Source organism: Cololabis saira, chromosome 16 (genome assembly GCF_033807715.1).
Source record: "Cololabis saira isolate AMF1-May2022 chromosome 16, fColSai1.1, whole genome shotgun sequence".
Classification (NCBI taxonomy): Eukaryota; Metazoa; Chordata; class Actinopteri; order Beloniformes; family Belonidae; genus Cololabis; species Cololabis saira.
In genome coordinates this window covers 5,092,848-5,110,118 of record NC_084602.1, presented here as the reverse complement: position 1 = coordinate 5,110,118, position 17,271 = coordinate 5,092,848, and the positions used below count along the sequence as shown (strand labels likewise).

The 17,271-nt window shown below is 42.3% G+C and overlaps 1 protein-coding gene across 1 annotated transcript in view; it reads left to right on the top strand.

Annotated features, from left to right (window-relative positions):
• The window catches only part of exoc3l4 (exocyst complex component 3-like 4), a 40,625-nt gene extending 23,354 nt beyond the window's left edge, over positions 1 to 17,271 (top strand). Inside the window, exons 10-14 of the mRNA XM_061744000.1 lie at positions 8,539 to 8,662; positions 9,359 to 9,481; positions 11,487 to 11,639; positions 12,914 to 13,035; positions 16,794 to 17,271. Coding sequence (XP_061599984.1) covers positions 8,539 to 8,662; positions 9,359 to 9,481; positions 11,487 to 11,639; positions 12,914 to 13,035; positions 16,794 to 17,010 — 739 coding nt within the window. The 3' untranslated portion in view covers positions 17,011 to 17,271. The remainder of the gene's footprint in view (positions 1 to 8,538; positions 8,663 to 9,358; positions 9,482 to 11,486; positions 11,640 to 12,913; positions 13,036 to 16,793) is intronic.

The window sequence follows — 17,271 nt, the reverse complement described above, 5'->3', positions numbered from 1 at the left end:
TTTCTGAATGCTTAAGGACATTTTTTGCAACATTGGCTATTTTTGCTAAACTCTACACACAAATGAGAAAACCTTTCACCAAATTATCAAAACGTTATAGTTGTCCTGCAAAAGCCAACACAACTTGATTAACTCTTCACACCTTAGTAAAAATGGTGTTTTCATATCAGACAGTAAACACATGCCATCATTTACTAAGCACATAATGTGCCAACTACACACTGATGGTATGAATACAAAACACATCTGGCTTTTGCTTTTTCTGTGCACAAGGTACAGTAGGCTATCAGTTTGAGGTCATACTTTTGTCATAGTTCTGTAAACACACAGGGATCCAAACTTCAAGTATTGGTGTTTATTCACACTTGTCAAAACAAAGACACAGCACAGAACACCAAATAATACATTCACAAAAAAAAGACAATCAGCCTACATCATGCCGTCTCTCTGGGTCCGGCCACAAAATCTCATCCACATCACATGCGATGTCCTCCAGTCCAAGGCACTGGGGAAAATACCTCCTTGCATGCCGTATCCAGGCCTGACATGATGCCTGCTCAATATCTCCACATGCCTCCTCCATTGCTTGTAAAAGGGCTGCGTGTTGATGGGGATGGAGGTCGTGGGCTTTCCAGCGCCAGGCAGAAAAGAACTCTTCAATCAGATTTACACTACAGTTTTTCTTGATTGCCTAAGCATGATTTTCAAAACAGGGCCCGTGGTTTCAAAACACTACACACAATTAGCACAACAACACACCAAATTAGCAAAACACTACAGATCCTTTGCAAAATTAAACACGCTTGTAAAAACTATACACTTCTTTTTAAAAACCACACTTTGTTACCATATGAAACAAACACGTTTCACATTACTATACTCTGTTTGCACGAGTTACACTCTGCTGTGATAAACCTAAAACACTTTTAGCACTTCTACGTCCCTATGATAAGAGTAGGCTACTATCAACAAAGTACATATACAGTTTTTCTTGATCGTTTTGGCCCATTTTTCCATTCACAGTTTACTTTTTCAAAACCGCTCACACAAAGCCCTTAACAGAAGCTGAAATAACCAAAACACTTTATGATGTTTGCAGAATGACACCACTTTCTCAAAACTTGTCACACATCCATCAAAACCAAACTTTTCCATCAAAACCTAGAATTTTTTCTCAACTGAACATGTGTGTTTTCTCATTTATTTACTGTAACGATGGATAACAAAATTGAAACCACAGCTATCAATATCAACTTTTGTTCAACACCCTCATAGTATTGACTATTTTACAACTGACAACATACTACAATTTGGGTTTTGTATTGAGCACTCTAACTTAGTTATATAACTTAGAAATATACTGTCACAGAGTATTTACAGTAAAATCAGAAAATGTGTATACAGTAAAATATTGTAGATCTGTTTTTGTATTGCTGAAGTTCCTGTCAACACCATTGATTTACATTTGTTCTACTGTGTGCAAAATGTCAAGATTCTGACAGAAAAATATTTATTGCAGTACTTGTCACATGCACATACTGTAAGCAATCAAAATGACAGGATTCAATATGCAGTACAACAAAGGTCAATTCTCAAAGAAAGTACTGTAAATGAAACACAATCAAATGAAACCCTGTAAATATGAAAAAAATAAAAATACAGGAAAATTATGCATTGTCGACACGGGCCTGACGATCAGGCCACATGTCCTCGTCCACGTCCTCCTCCATCCATGCTTGGTGTCAACTTCAAGCTATTGACCTCTTTGATAGGTTGAGGACTACTTGCTTTGTTTTGCAAACAGAGTTCACACAGGTGCTGATAATTTTTAGAATTGAGAGAGCAGTTCCAATTGGCTGCTACAAAGTGTCTGCAATGTGTTGCCATGGTAAATCAGTTATGTTTTGTGTCTCTTTGTAAGAAGTGTGTTAACTGTTTTGAAAAATGTATTACAGTAAAAGTCAAAGAAAATTGTGTGAAAGCAACGAGAAATAGTTAACCGATTCGCCAGAGAGGACTCTTGCTGTACAAAGAAGGTGTGAGCATTAGATAAAGTTGACCCATGATGTGCAAAATGTGTCAAAGCAATCGAGAAAAACTGTAGTCTTTCTCTGACTCTTGTGCTTGGAGACCAATGAGCTCACCTGCTGCTTTCTATAGTGTAGATACACCTGATTGGTGTGTCTACATTTAAGCAAACAAGTGTTTGCACACTTGATGACTGTGTTGAACCAACTGGTTGGACGGTGCGCTAATTTGACAGTCAGTGCTTTGGTATTGCAAAGAAGTGACTTTATGATAGATTTTTGTGTCTAATGTACGTTTAGTGTGTTTAGTGTTTTGAAAATCACTGTGTGTAGAATTTTGCAACAAGTGTGAGGTTGACAATGTGCTTATAGTTGTGCAAATATGGGCTGTTGTTTTGCTTCTTGAGTGTAAGGTTTTGCTAATAGTGTACTACTTTTAATTTTAGTGTGTAAGCAATCGAAAAAAACTGTAAGAATGGAGAGTATGGGGGGAGGTTGAGTGCCATGAAGAGTGGGTGATCAGTAAACCAGTTGCGGACCAAAGCAGCCCTATGGAAACTAACATTGTCCCATATGATGACATATCAGGTCTGCTCTGGCCCTTCTTCTTCCCCCTCCTCGTCCTCCTCTTGCTCCTCCTTGTCCTCTTCCTCTAACTTCCTCTAAACCTCTCGCTTCTTCACCTCCACGTCCTCTTCCTCGGCCTCCTCTGATTCTTACTCTTCTTGCTCCTTCCATTGTACTCCACACAGACAGCTTACCTGTGGCTTATTCATAGTGCTTACGCTGATTGCAAAGTGAGCTAATTCTCTAAAATTGTTGTCACATGTGAAAGTGTGCCAGACAGTTGGCAAAATAGTGTAAATAATAGCCATACATGTGTATAATTTTGCTAGGAGTGTTTTGGAAATTTGGCAATTGAGTGTAAGCAGTGAATTGTGCCTACAGTTTTGCAAAGTGTGTGTTACAAAATTACAAACTGAGTGCAAAGCAGTATTTGTGCTTTTAGTTTGGCTAACTCAGTGAGTGGTTTTGCTATATGTATTAATAGTTTTAGAAATTGTGCTACAAGAACATGATTAGCGCCTAACCATTCAGAAAAAACTGTAAGAACAATGAGAAATAGAGAAATAAACAATAATAGAAAATAAAAGATAAAAATGATCATATAGAAACATTTAGGTGCAATGATATGAAACAGAATTTTGACAGAATTCAGTTATAAGTTCCTTTATAGGACAATTACTAGGATAGGATAAAAGCAATGTTGAATATAAAAAGTTAAAAATACTGCACTGGTCATATCACACAGCTCTAATTTACAGTACAACCATCAGTGTGTGGCTGCAGCAGGTGCAGTGTGTATTACTGGAAACAAAGTGCTTCACACCAGTAAAAAACATGATTATATATAGACATGGTAAGAACAAATGAAAAATAGAAAGATAAAAATAACAACAAATAAGAATAAGCGATAAAGATGATCGTATAGAAACATTTAGGTGCAATGATATAGAATAAAAGCAATGTAGGAAATAAAAGGATAAAAGTATAAAAGTAATGCAGACAGTAAAAATCAATGATATAGATTACAGCTTAAGAAAACTCAAATATCCTATCTCCAAAAATTAGAATATTCTGGGAATCTTAATCTTAAACTGTAACCCATAATCAGCAATATTAAAATAATAAAAGGTTTGCAATATTTCAGTTTATTTGTAATGAATCCAGAATGTATGACTTTTTTGTTTTTTTAATTGCATTACAGAAAATAAAGGATTTTATCACAATATTCTAATTTTCTGAGACAGTCCTGTAGTAGCCCGGCATGTGACAAGAGGCTCCAGGCTGCAAAGGCCCCGGCCCTATGCCCCGCCCCCCCGGGCCCTATGCCCCGCCCCCGGTCACAAGCCCCGCCCCCCGGCCCGGCTCTCATATGTTCCTCTACTGACCATCATACACTGCAAAAGTTAGTCTGCCACGTCTACTCCCTCCCGTCCAAAACAAAAAGCTCCCACATCCCCCGAGTGGGGGCACCAAGTGCAGAGACTGCTGGGAGCTCGTGAGCAGCTCTGCTATGATTCATCCCACAGATATTTCTTGGGAGTTTTCCAGATCTGCTTTCACAGATGAGCAATAAACCTGCACACTGTACGGAGAACATTTTCAGCAGAGTTCAACGGCCTGGTTGATACTTGAAATGCTCTTTTCATCCGAACATAATTGATGGGGCAAATCTTGGAGAGGCTGTTGTGTCACGTGATTTCAAGGAATCAGGGCTGTGAGTGAGAAACGGGGCTGAGCGTGGGAGGAGAGGAAAGTGCCGGGGGCATGTGTGACAGCCTGCCAGCTGCCGCCGTCTCTCAGCTGAACTGAGTGTGGTTGAGCTGGCTGCGTCATTCAGCGGCGTACATGCAAGTTTCTGAAAGCGAAGGTTTCGGGTTTCAGGTGCAAACGAGAAAGTGAAAGTGTGTGTGCTGCAGGTCTGACGCCTGCTGATGAAATGTTTTCTCTTCTTTGCTGCTCGTTTTAAATCACAGAGCTCGTCTGCTTCCGGTCTCAAGAGCAAACGCTGACTTACATCGAATGACCTTTACTTTGTCATGCTGTCAACAAGTCACAGCTGTGTGTGTAGAGGAGACGGGTGCAGGAGCAGGTGTCTGGACCAGACCCTGCAGTGACGCACAGACGCAGAAAACCTCTGCAGCAAACCGCAAATACCAAGATGTTTGCATGTGAAAACAGTTGACATGAATACAGGTAGCATTTCATTCATGTAATACTGATGTTTTATAATTCAGAATATATCTGAGATGGTAAAGTCATCTTAAAATGTGTCAGTATACATCTTTGCAAACACACACTGAAATATAACCTCTGCTTTTAACCCATCACTAGTTGACTAGGAGCATTTTTCTGGAACCCGGTTGGGGGACCGGTTTGCCTCCGTGAAGGGCATTATCCCGCTTATACCAAGGTCACTTACCAAAAAACATAAATATTAAATCAGTTATTCATGCTTTAATGTGTTTTCAGTTTAAATCAGTTTTATAACAAACCACAGCTGAACGGCTGAGCGACTATTTAATCTCTCGTCTGCAGACGTTGGAACCTGGTAAGTTACAAAGTTTTTTAACAAGCCATAACTCAGTTTCCTTGGTAACACCTGAGGGTCTGACTAATACCTGGAACAATCACTACCGTCCCATAAGGTCCTTAATGGACACAGTGTTGATTCTCCAGTAACTAGGACGGACCTGAGATACGACTTACCAACGGGAGATATTCTAGTCCGCTCAGCTCCGCTTGGCTATTTTCTTTTCTCTCCTCTTCTGCATCCCAGTCATCAATATTGTTATGTTCACCAAATAAATTAAAAGAAATTACCATCCTGCGGTAGCCGGCTCTTCTTCTCTGAATCTCTGTTGCCGTGGTTACCACCTGGCAGTTGATCCAGCGCAATGATATTAAAGATATCAGGCAATTTGACCAAACTTGTTTTCTAGGTGTAGGTTATCACTTTTAATGTACACCTGCCAGCCAATCAGAATGGAGTATTCACACAGACCCTGGTATGATTCGGGTTAAGGGCCTTGCTCAGGGGCCCAAAGTGGTTCATCTTGCCGTCCCGGGGGCTTGAACCTGGTGCTCCACTAGACCAGTGTTTCTCAATCCTGGTCCTCGTGGGCCCCAGTCCTGCATGTTTTAGATCGGGGTCGGCTCTTTAGCGCTACCGTAGTGGCTCCCTGGAGCTTTTTCAAAAATGTTTGACCTTTTTTTTCCTTTTTTTCTTCTTTTTCTTCTTTTTTTCCTTTTTTCCTCTTTTTGCCTTTTTCTTTTTTTCCTTTTTTTCTTGTTTTATTCTTTTTCTCTTTCTTTTTTCTTTTTCTTTTTTCTTCCTTTTTCCTGTTTTAATCTCGACATTTTGACTTTTTTCTCAAAATTTTGACTTTTTTCTCGACATTTAGACTTTTTTCTCAACATTTCGACTTTTCTCTCGACATTTCAACTTTTTTTCGAGATTGTACTTCAACATTAATCTCAACATTCTGACTTTTTTCTCAAAATTTTGACTTTTCTTGACATTTCGACTTTTTTCTCGACATTTCGACTTTTTTCTCGAGATTGTACTTCAACATTAATCTCAACATTTCGACTTTTTTATCGACATTTCGACTTTTTTCTCTAAATTTCGACCGTTTTCTCGAAGTGCATAATGAAAAAATCTAACCCCAGTTATAACTAATATAGATACATGCGGCATGTGTTGCCTTCATTCTAAGGCTGATACAAGACTTTTAATTTTTTGCGACTCCAGACATATTTGTTTTTTGTGTTTTTGGTCCAATATGGCTCTTCCAACATTTTGGGTTGCTGACCCCTGTTTCAGATGTTTCCCTTCACCAACACACCTGATTCTAATTAAAGGTCCTCATCAGCTTGTCACCAAGGTCTGCACAGTTCTGTTGATGACACAGGTACTTGTATCAGTGCTGAAGCAGGGGAACATCTAAAACATGCAGGACAGGGGGTCCTGAGGACCAGGGTTGGGAAACACTGTACTAGACCACCACTCCCCAGGGAAGGAAAAGGATTCAAGGCAAACGTTAGTTGCATGACCATTATTAGAAATACTCCATTTGAGTGGTTAGAGGTGGTCTCTTTTCACACGTTTGTGAGATTCTTGTGCTCTCGTGAGGCTCTTATGAGTCCCATCCACAGATCCTCAAAGCAAGGGCAGTAAAACAACCTTCTCTTCATAAGGTAGTCCAGAGTGGACTTTTAGAGTTTTACAATCGAGATACTTGTGAAAATTCCATCTTGTATTTTCCCCTGAGGTTTTTTTCTTTTATAGAAAGAGCAATGTTTATCTTTAGGACATGCGATCCTCAGTCATCCATCAGTTCACTTCTTCTTCTCAGTCTTGCGGTTGCAAGAAAGGCTTTCGCTGGTTTCATGAGAGCTTCATTCGTTGCACAGTCAAACCAAGACTTGAATTTCCCTTTAAATAACAGCCTTTTCCCCTTCATTCTGGGAACTTCCTCTCAGCGCTGCTGCATAGAGGACTGGGTTATCATGCTAAGTACCAATCCCACACATCCTCTCTCGGCCCGACTGGTACCCGCCCATCCTTATCTGAGGTGGGGTCAGCAGGGCAGCAGCCTGAGCAGAGAGACCCGGGCCTCCCGGTCCACACCCCCCTCCTCCAGCGCCGCCGGGCCAACGCCGAGGCTTTTCCAGGTCAGGAGTGTGTCCCGGGTCTTCCCCAGACAGAGTAAACAAGTCATCCAGATATCTTCCTCATTGTTAATGTTCTGCACGAGCAGCGTTTAGTTGTATGTTTATCTCAAAAATATTGACGACTACTCTGCTGAACTTGCAGAAGAGTGATAGGACAAGAGGAAACTTGAACCTTCAGCATCACAGTGAGGGAATACGGAAGAGTATTAGAGCCAGGCAGGAGGAAAATTAAAATAATATTTTAGAGGAGGAAGATTTTTTTTGTCATTATGCACTTCGAGAAAAAAGTCGAAATGTTTCGACTTTATTCTTGAAATTGTATTTCAACATTAATTTCGACATTTCAGCTTTTTTCTCAACATTTAGACTTTTTTCTCAAAATTGTATTTCAACATTAATTTCGACATTTAAACTTTTTTTTGGAAATTGTATTTCAACATTAATTTTGACATTTCAACTTTTTTCTCGACATTTCGACTTTTTTCTCGAAATGCACAATAAAAAAAAATCTTCCCCTCTCAAATATTTTTTCTCCTGCATGGCCCTAATACTCACACTTGATGCAGGAATCATGACGACGTTGTTGAATGATGGTCTTATAGTGAAGCTATGGGGGTGATAACACCCACATCAGCCAGGGCTCACGGGATGGTTGGAATGTGGAAAGGATTTTCACACCTCGCCTCTTTGTCTCCTCATGTCAGGAGTAATGTCTATGTGTTTTGTGAGACATACAAGATTATAATGAATTAAATAAACCCCCTTGAGTTCAAGAAAGTACAGCTCTAACGCAGTAGCTCAATGCTTGAGCACCAACTCGTTGATAAGAATCCATAAAGCCGGGCAGACACTGTGCGAAGGAGTTTTGCAACAGCGCCAGAGATCCCAGAGGCCATTGGACTGATCTCATTGGACTGAATGGACCTCCGTGGGTTTGGGTGCACAGAAGCGAAGAAAGAAACACTCTTTCACACTCACCTGATCTCCTCAGGGGAGATTTCTGAATGATGTTTGCACCTACCATCAACAAAACACCCAACCAGACAAAATATTTGGCCAACAAAGTGCTATGTCCCTTACTAAACTACAACCACCTACTAAAACCCTGCTTGTTGCTCTTTCCAGTTATTTTAGCACCACGTCTGCACATGCTCAAACTGTGTGAATGTCAGCGATGGAACAAACATAGGAACCTTTTAACTAACTGGGATTCAGGGACACTTGACAGAGTCCGACATCCCAAATCCACGCTTTCCTCCCTCTCCTGCAGGCAGCACATGGAGACGTACCAAGACAGCCGTCCAGGTGAGGTGGAAGCCTTCAGGAAAGAGGTGAAGTGGCTGGTGGTGACGCTCATGCAAGGCCTGGAGGAGCAGTTCAAAGAGGATGTCAAGGTACGACACACAAGCGTTTCAATATAATGAGATATTAAGGTGAAAAACCCAGTTCCTGTTTCATCCTTTATTTCCTTAAAGACTACTGATATTGCACTGCAAAGACTCCGTAAGTAAAAAAAGCCTAATTTCAAGAAGATTGGCCGACTGTTTTAGACTATTTTGATAGTTTTAATAGTTTTAGTTAAGAAAATGTTAATTACCCCATTGGAAGAGATATATTTACCTAAAATAATACAATATGACTAGATTTATGGAATATTAGGCTTATTTCTACAGGGGTTTTTTGTGCAGTGTGACTTTTTGTGGTTTCTTTAAGAGGAATTGAAACGGGAACAGCTGAAATTACTCTGAATTCCTTTTAGATCATGTGGAAGTATTTGAGTACCGTCGGCGTGTTTGCTCATCTGACCGCTGTAAACTACATCCAAGTGACCAGAAATTAGTTTTACACTTGTAAAAACCTAAAGATTCATGAAATGATGAAAAAACAAATCAAGTACGATGTTATTGCTCATGTAGTTTCTGTTTTAAGCTGCAAGGTTAGTTTTGAGCTGTTTTTAGTTTTTAAGTGCTCAAACCTGCTCAGCTTGGAAGATCTAGATGTGTCTTATGGCTGAAATTACTGACGTCCATGAAGCAGATCTCTCCTGCTGATGACGTGTCGTGTTTTTGCCTTCCTGTGGTTTTTTTCAGCCGTATCTGAGGAGAATGATGACGAGGAAGTGGCTGACCAAGGACGGGGACTTTGTCCAGCTGCAGAAGCGGACAGGGCTGTTGTCTGAGCACTGCCGTCTCATGAGGGATCCGCATGGAGAGGTGAGGACACGGAGGAGGAAACGGAGGAGGAAACGGAGGAGGAAACTGCAGCGCTTACTAACAACCCCAGTCATCGTCCTGCTGACAGGAAAGCCCCCCCCCCCATCATGCCGTGGTATCATACCCATGTTCTGGTCTCTGGAAAGCGCCTAGAGACAACTTCTGTTGTAATAGACGCTAAATCGAATTGAATTGAATATCCTGGGTAGATAACTCCTGAAAAATCAAGCTTAATGAGAGATTTTAGGGACAACTGCTGCGTTTGTTTGGCCTGAATAATTGACGTCACTTCCCCACTAGATCACGCTCCCTTACTCACACTGAGTGGCAGAAACAGCTGCAACTAGTGGAGAAGACGGGATAACAGCCGATTATCAGCTTAAATTAAAGGCAGTTGGACTTGACAGTGACCCGTACAGTTACCCCAAGAACCAGTGGTCCATGGACATTAATATTTGGTACAGTTACCAAGAACCAGTGGTCCATGGACATTAATATTTGGTACAGTTACCAAGAACCAGTGGTCCATGGACATTAATATTTGGTACAGTTACCAAGAACCAGTGGTCCATGGACATTAATATTTGGTACAGTCACCAAGAACCAGTGGTCCATGGACATTAATATTTGGTACAGTTACCAAGAACCAGTGGTCCATGGACATTAATATTTGGTACAGTTACCAAGAACCAGTGGTCCATGGACATTAATATTTGGTACAGTCACCAAGAACCAGTGGTCCATGGACATTAATATTTGGTACAGTTACCAAGAACCAGTGGTCCATGGACATTAATATTTGGTACAGTTACCAAGAACCAGTGGTTCATGGACATTAAGATTTGGCCACGAATCCAGTTTCTGATATTTATATGTAATTAATTTCTACGCCGGGGAAATACACGAAGCAAAGCTTGAAGAAATACAAAAGTATTGACGCTTGGTCCGACTTCAAAGCAGGATTTGTTGTAGAAATTAAAGTGATGGAGACACCGAACTTTATGATTTGATCGTTTAGCGTTAGCTACCCAAAAATCCAACATTACCTGATATAAAATGGGAACCGCAAATCCACGTTTTGGTGTCTGGAATCCAGTTGTTTCTGTGAATTGCAGCGATCCATTTGTCTCTCTTAAGATTATTTTTCAGCAGTCTGTAAAACGATAACTCTTATTTCTTGCTAAATCTATGAGTACAGTCGATCGCACAACAGCTCTTTCCCATTTTAGATTCACGGCCAAAACTGGCTAGTCATCCTTCGTCCACCCTGGTCCGACTACTAGAGTCTGTTTCCACTCCCAGGCCAGCGGGTCACGTAGGACTCTGTTCTCTCAGTTTCACAACTCTAAAGTCTCTTTCTGGGATGTCTGACACACTGTCTCACCGGCAGAGTCAGTGTTGAAACATTGGGCTTTTTAAGGCCATAACCTGGTGTTTACTGGTGAGATAAAGGATCATAGAGCTTTAAAACTAGACTGAAGGATGTTCCCCCGCCTGTGAGTCAGGTAAGCAGCCTCATCCTGCCGCCTGACCTCCTCACCCTGGTCCTGTCTGCTGGTGAGCAAAGGGTTGGCCTTAACTGCTGGAGAATCTGAGGAATAATCCACAACTTAGCTTTAGATGGAGTAATAAACATGAGATATTGGTGTTATTTAATGATGTGATCTGGACTCCTTGGAATAGCCGTGGTTTGCCACATCAGAATCACCTATGAAGTAAGAGTCAGCTCTAGACCCACCGCTGGTAAATCTCCCTCAGGGGTCACTTAAGGAAATCCTCGTTAACATTTCACCAACCGACTTGGAAGTTCCAGTAAATGGAGCCTGTTGTTCTTGGTGCCAGGCCACGAAAACAGAAGCTACATCTTACTTTAGTACCAGGAACGAATGAATAGGTGGAAGTTTGGGCAGCATTGCATGGCTCAAAGCCACACTTTTACTTTTCCTCTTTTTCTGTTTCCACCCTGTTACCTCCGTCTGTGTGTGTGTGTGTTTCCCGGACACAGGAGTTCGCCAGCCGTCTCCATCATCACATAGCGAGGGAATACATTGGTCAGCTGATGAAAAACAACTACACGTGCAAGAACGTGAAACACGAGAGGGCTGCAGCCAAGATCCGCCACCAGTGGACCCAACTCAGTGACTTGTTCCTGGACATGGTAACTCCCTCTGCACCTCTGAAACTCTTCACCTCTTCACCTCTGCACCTCCGGCGCAGTCATGATGAATACGTTTTAGCAATAGTAGACTGTAGCATACTGTAAGTGCTCTAACCTCCTAAACCCCGGTGCAATAATCTTTTCTTGTTGCTTTGGGCCCCCGTTAACAGATGAAACATTATGATGTAGACAACAAAATGTGTGACGTCAACATACATGTACGCCTGGTCTTAGGAGGTTCAGGAAATTTTAAGATTACCCTGCATTCACACTGAAAGCGCTACAGGCATCATAGGCGTCCGGTTGCCATTCATTTTCTATGAAATCGCTGCGAGAGGCGTCAGAGACATTGGAGGCGTCGGGAGCGTCAATTTGAAGTTGATAAATCTCAACTTTATGCAAAAGAGCAGCGGCGACACCGAGGCAGCGTCAAAGCAAGAAGCCTCAATGCAGATTGTACTTTCATGTTCACACAAACATACACTCATTCACATGCACACATGAGCATAGTTTTATCAGGAATTAATATATTTCATCCAGCAAACTGACATTTTTGCTGATTTGACTGCCGTTTTTACCTGAACTGCTCATGTGAAACATGTAACTGATGGTTGAGGAGCTGGATGGTCCCAACTATTTTATTTGCTACATCGATCCAACACAAAATAATTAAAAACCGTGTTTATTAATCACAAAACAGTTATATGACTGTTTATTTTGAACACATAAGGGAAAAATATAAAATTTTAAAACAAATTCAAAACAAACCGAAAAAAAGCAACAACAACAAAAACGTAATACAAACAGGGGAAAAAAAACAGTGTCCGAAAAGGAGCAGGTAGAAGTAAAACTTATTTAACCCTGCCCCTTTGTTAGAAATTAAACATAAATATTAATAATAAATAGCTGCTAATTTACCTATTAAGCTACAGATTACTAGACTAGTGACGTCTAATCTGAGTGTAACTCCACTTCCTGCGGGAGGAATGGACCCTGTTGTTGTCTGTAGACTCAAGTACTTCAATACTGGGAAGAAAAAATAATGCTCTATATTTTTCTCTCTAAGTAAATATTCCAACTAAGTACCTTCTCGTCGGTTCAGCTTTGTTTCTTGTTGTGCATGAAATTATTAGAATTCGTGTCAGTAATTCATGAGAGAAAAACCAATGAAGCACTGTCAAAGTGGTGCCACGGTCCCAACCGGATCAGTGTACGCAGCACGCCGGTGTAAGCGATGCAGAAACACCCACTCGTTTCTGTGTTCTTCATGGTAGAGGACAGCTCACGACTGGCTGCACCCTGTGGGAGACCACCTGAGCGACATCATCGGACAGAAGAACAAGGCGGACATCAAGAACCACCTGCAGCCTCTCGTGGAACATTACCCAGACTTCAGGTGAGTCATGACCCACGCTGGTGGTGCACCTAGGTGGGTGAACTGTTCTGTTCTATACTGGCCTGTTCTAGTCTATTGTATTCTATTCCATTCTATTTTATTCTAGTTTAGCCTGGAGTAGTCTTTTCAATTCTATTCTATTTTATCTAGACCGTCAGGCAGTTTGATGAGGGGGGTTTCCATGGTCAGTTTCCGATTAATTAGTCAGAGGGAAACATTCACAATTTTCCACAGGAACCATGTGATACCTGAAGTGAAAACCTGTGGTTTTTTCAGGGAAGATAAGAAAATAAAAAACCCAACATGAAGTAAGAAAGTGTCAGAGCTTCCGTTTGTGGTTGTGGGAGAACATCTGAAACAGTGTTTCCCAACCCTGGTGCTCAGGATCTGCAGCCCTGCATGTTTCAGATGTTTTCCCTGCTTTTACACACCTGATTTGAACTGATGGTCATCATCAGCTGGTCATCAAGGTCTGCACCACTCTGTTAATGAAGCAGAGAAACATCCAAACCTCCAGGACGGGGGGTCCTGAGGACCAGGGTTGAAGAGCCCTGCTCTAAAACCTGCAGGACACCGGTCCTCGAGTAAAGGACTAAAAGCTCTTTTTGCTCTTTAAAATCGTTAAAGATGGTTGTTTAATTTGCATTATTATGTTATGTAGGTCTCCGAATAGTCCTGAATCTCAAAGCAGAAATATATAGAATCAGATTTATTGCAATAATGTGTTAAATAATATTTCTACTACTAATAATAATGACATATATTTACACAAAGATGCAAGCAGGCTGGACCACTTGGTTAGCAGGGGTCTGATGTAACTGCCTGACACTGACTCTTATCCACAGTGTTTCCCAAAAAACATCAACAAATGACACGAGTAACTTCCAGTTACTTCCAAGATGAACGAGAGTCTTTCATTTGGAGTGACAGAGAAGTGGAGTTACTTTTAGGTGTGACTTTAGAATATAAAACAGGTAAAATACAAGAAAATAATGACGGTGGCCAAACAAATTGCGCAGCGGCAGCACATACACAATGAATGGGAAAACGGCGCCAGACCGGAAAAACTTTTTTTCGGTCGCCAAGCAACTTGCAACGAATATGCGCGCTGCTCTGCGCCGAGTCTGCGCCACCCCGGCGGTGTTGCCGCGTTCTATGTGAAAGTAGCTTCACACAAATCAAACATTATCTTCACGACACGAAGCCTGCCATAACTTCAACATTCAACCGTGGAGTTAATACAGCCACAAGATTATTCTTTTAATTCATTTTATTTATTTATATTCCCATTTTCCTGACTGCATGGAGCTAAGTGAGGGTGGATATTAACCAAATGTGTTAAAGAGCATTATTGCAGGTTGGAGACCCCTGTGAATCAATGTGTAGGAAAATAATGTAGGAACTGAATTTTCATTGAAATACGCATAAATATATACTACAGTGACCTCTGGAGTTGTTTTTGTGATAGTATTTTACTTCCACATCTGAAAAAGTTGAACCGGAAGTGACGTGACATCAGGGAGCGCTGTGAATTCAACAATAGGAAAAATAGTGGATCTTAATGTTAGTTGTGACACTGAAGAGGTTGTGAATGTGTATTCACACCAATATGACTAAGAACCCGTTAGTCCCCCCACGTTCTTTTGATTGACAGCTGAAACTCGCTTTTTAAAAGGCTGATTTATGGGTCCGCGTTACACCAACGCAGACCCTACGGCGTAGGTTACGCGGCGACGCACCGAACGCTGCGTGCGCCGCGTACCCTACACCGTAGGCTACGCCGTCGATTTTACGCGGAACCATAAATCCGCCTTTATTCACTGCAGCACCCGCCCGTGCTCCTGAAAGAAACTCCGAAAATAACTCCTTAAAAACGGGTGAGTACTTGTAATCTGTCTATGTTTGTACTTTCTAAACAGAAAACAGGCTTATTATCTTCTCTTTTTTTTTAAAAGCATCCGAAATAGCCGGGTATTTTTAAAACCGAATACTTCCCCCCCTTCGTTTATAAAATAATTTGTATCCACATTACATCGTTGTTAAAAAAAAAAAAAACCTTCCACACAGAACCGAAGATCTGCGTTTTCGACCACTTTCATAAGCACCGACCTGTAGATCATCTGGTCTTCCGGACTCCGGGCCGCCTCGCAGTTACCCCGGGATCCGCGCCTCCTCCTCGGGCAACGAGCTGGAGTTTCCCCGTGTCCGCCACGGAGCTGCCGCGTTAATCGACGCAGCCCTGCTGCAGCCCAGCTGCAGCCCTGCTGCGCGTCGCCGCGTACCCTACGGCGTAGGCTCCGCGTCGGTGTAACGGTGTCAAGAGCAGAGACCATTTATTTAATAAATAGCTTGGAGGACAGATGGTGGATCATCAGGAGTTCTGTAGTAAACAAAGGTCGCACGTTAGACGTCAGACTCAGAGCAGATTTGTTGTTGTTTTGGAGCATAATGTGACGTTCGAAAACGCAAAACTCCGGTTGTCTCTGTCTACACGCATCTACATAAACAGAGTTTTCAAAAATCTTCCCTTTGCCCGGAGTTTTTTTAAACATTCGTTTATTTGCGTTTTCATGTGGATGACAGGTCCAAACGTAGGAAAATATCTTGGGTTTAGCAGATACCCGGCTACGTGTGTACGGGGTCTGGGCATACAGATGGGGCAGAGCTGTGGAGATGCTCCCTGGTGTGACGTCATATGACGCTGTGTTCGAAAAAAAAAGCGTTTGTAGGAGCTTGGCTAAAATCAGCCACTTTTTTCTCTGAATAAGTGCCCTTATGTCTTGTAAAACATATTAAATCCTACATTAACTTCTCACATAGTCATTTTCACATAAGGTCAGGTATAATTTTTGTAAAAATTCTAACCTGCAATATGCTCTTTAAGGTACGTTTGTGTGAGAGGAATAACTCAGACCCTGGTGACGTCAGGGGTATTTGGCTCTGCAACACTGTTAACTGTAACTCTGAGCTGGTGTCACTGTGCATGTGACACAGAGCTGTGAAACAATAAATAGCTGTTGCGAAAGAGGTCCAGAGAGAGGTCCAGAGAGGGGACCAGAGAGGGGACCAGGGCTCCTTTGGCCTGGTTTTTGCTGATGGGCGGGCAGGAGACTGTGAAAGCTTTACAAAACTCCCTATAGATCAGGGGTCTCGGACTCCAGTCCTCGAGGGCCGGTGTCCTGCATGTTTCAGATGTTTCCCTGCTCCGTGATACAAAGAACTGTGGAGTTGTGCAGACTTTGAAGACATGCTGATGACAAACACTCATTAGAATCAGGTGTGGTGATGCAAGGAGACATCTAAAACATGCAGGACTGTGCTCTCCAGGACCAGGGTTGCTCCTGTTCTAAATGTTGCCCTGATTCCAGATACCTGATTCTAATTAATCCTCATCAACCTCTCATTAAGGGCCGGACACGTCTGCTAATGAATCAGCCCTTTGTGTCAGGATTTGCTGAAGCATCTAAAACTCCCAGGACACCGGCCCGCCAGTAATTGAGTTTGACAACCACAAGAACAAAGTGTGCAGTTCTGCTTGTGAGGCCGGCGCCCGGCTCTAGCGGCCGCTTCCTGGTGCAGACGAGGCTGGTGGGCCCTCGCTGGGTCCACGGGGTTTACCGCTCACCGCTGTGTGCTGCGTTTCATTGTATGGAAAGTGGAATATAATTTAATGAGGAAAGGGAAGAAGAGGGGTGAAAAAATGATGTGCATGGTTTAAATCATTTAAAAAAATATATATTTCTTTTCTCCGTCTGCAGTAAGAAGCATCTGGCCGCCGTCCTTTACTTCAGGGGCCTCCTGCGGGGCCGGGAGCGCCAGCTGATTCTGCAGCGGCTCACGGAGCTGAAGAAAAGAGGAGTGGGCAGTGAGAGAAGCGGCGAAGGTTTGTTCAGGGACATGCAGGTCACCGACAACACGGACTGCCTCTCCAACCTGCCGTTCTCCTGCCTGAACTTCCTGCTGCCAGACAGCTAAACGGAGCTGTCTTCTCCCAGGTGACCTAACCTGGCCGGACGTTCTCTGGAATATATCAGGGTACTTAATTAAAATGTGTGTAAAAAGACTGATATACACTGTCCTTGCACATGTGGCGACGGGCATAAGCTTGAACTTGCTGGACTTTATTTGGGCCTGAGGCGCCGATGTATAGAGGGAATGCACATGACGTCACAGATGGGAATTCACAGCAGGTTACGCCCACTGAGTGTCAGAAAGACTGAGTGTCAGAAAGACTGA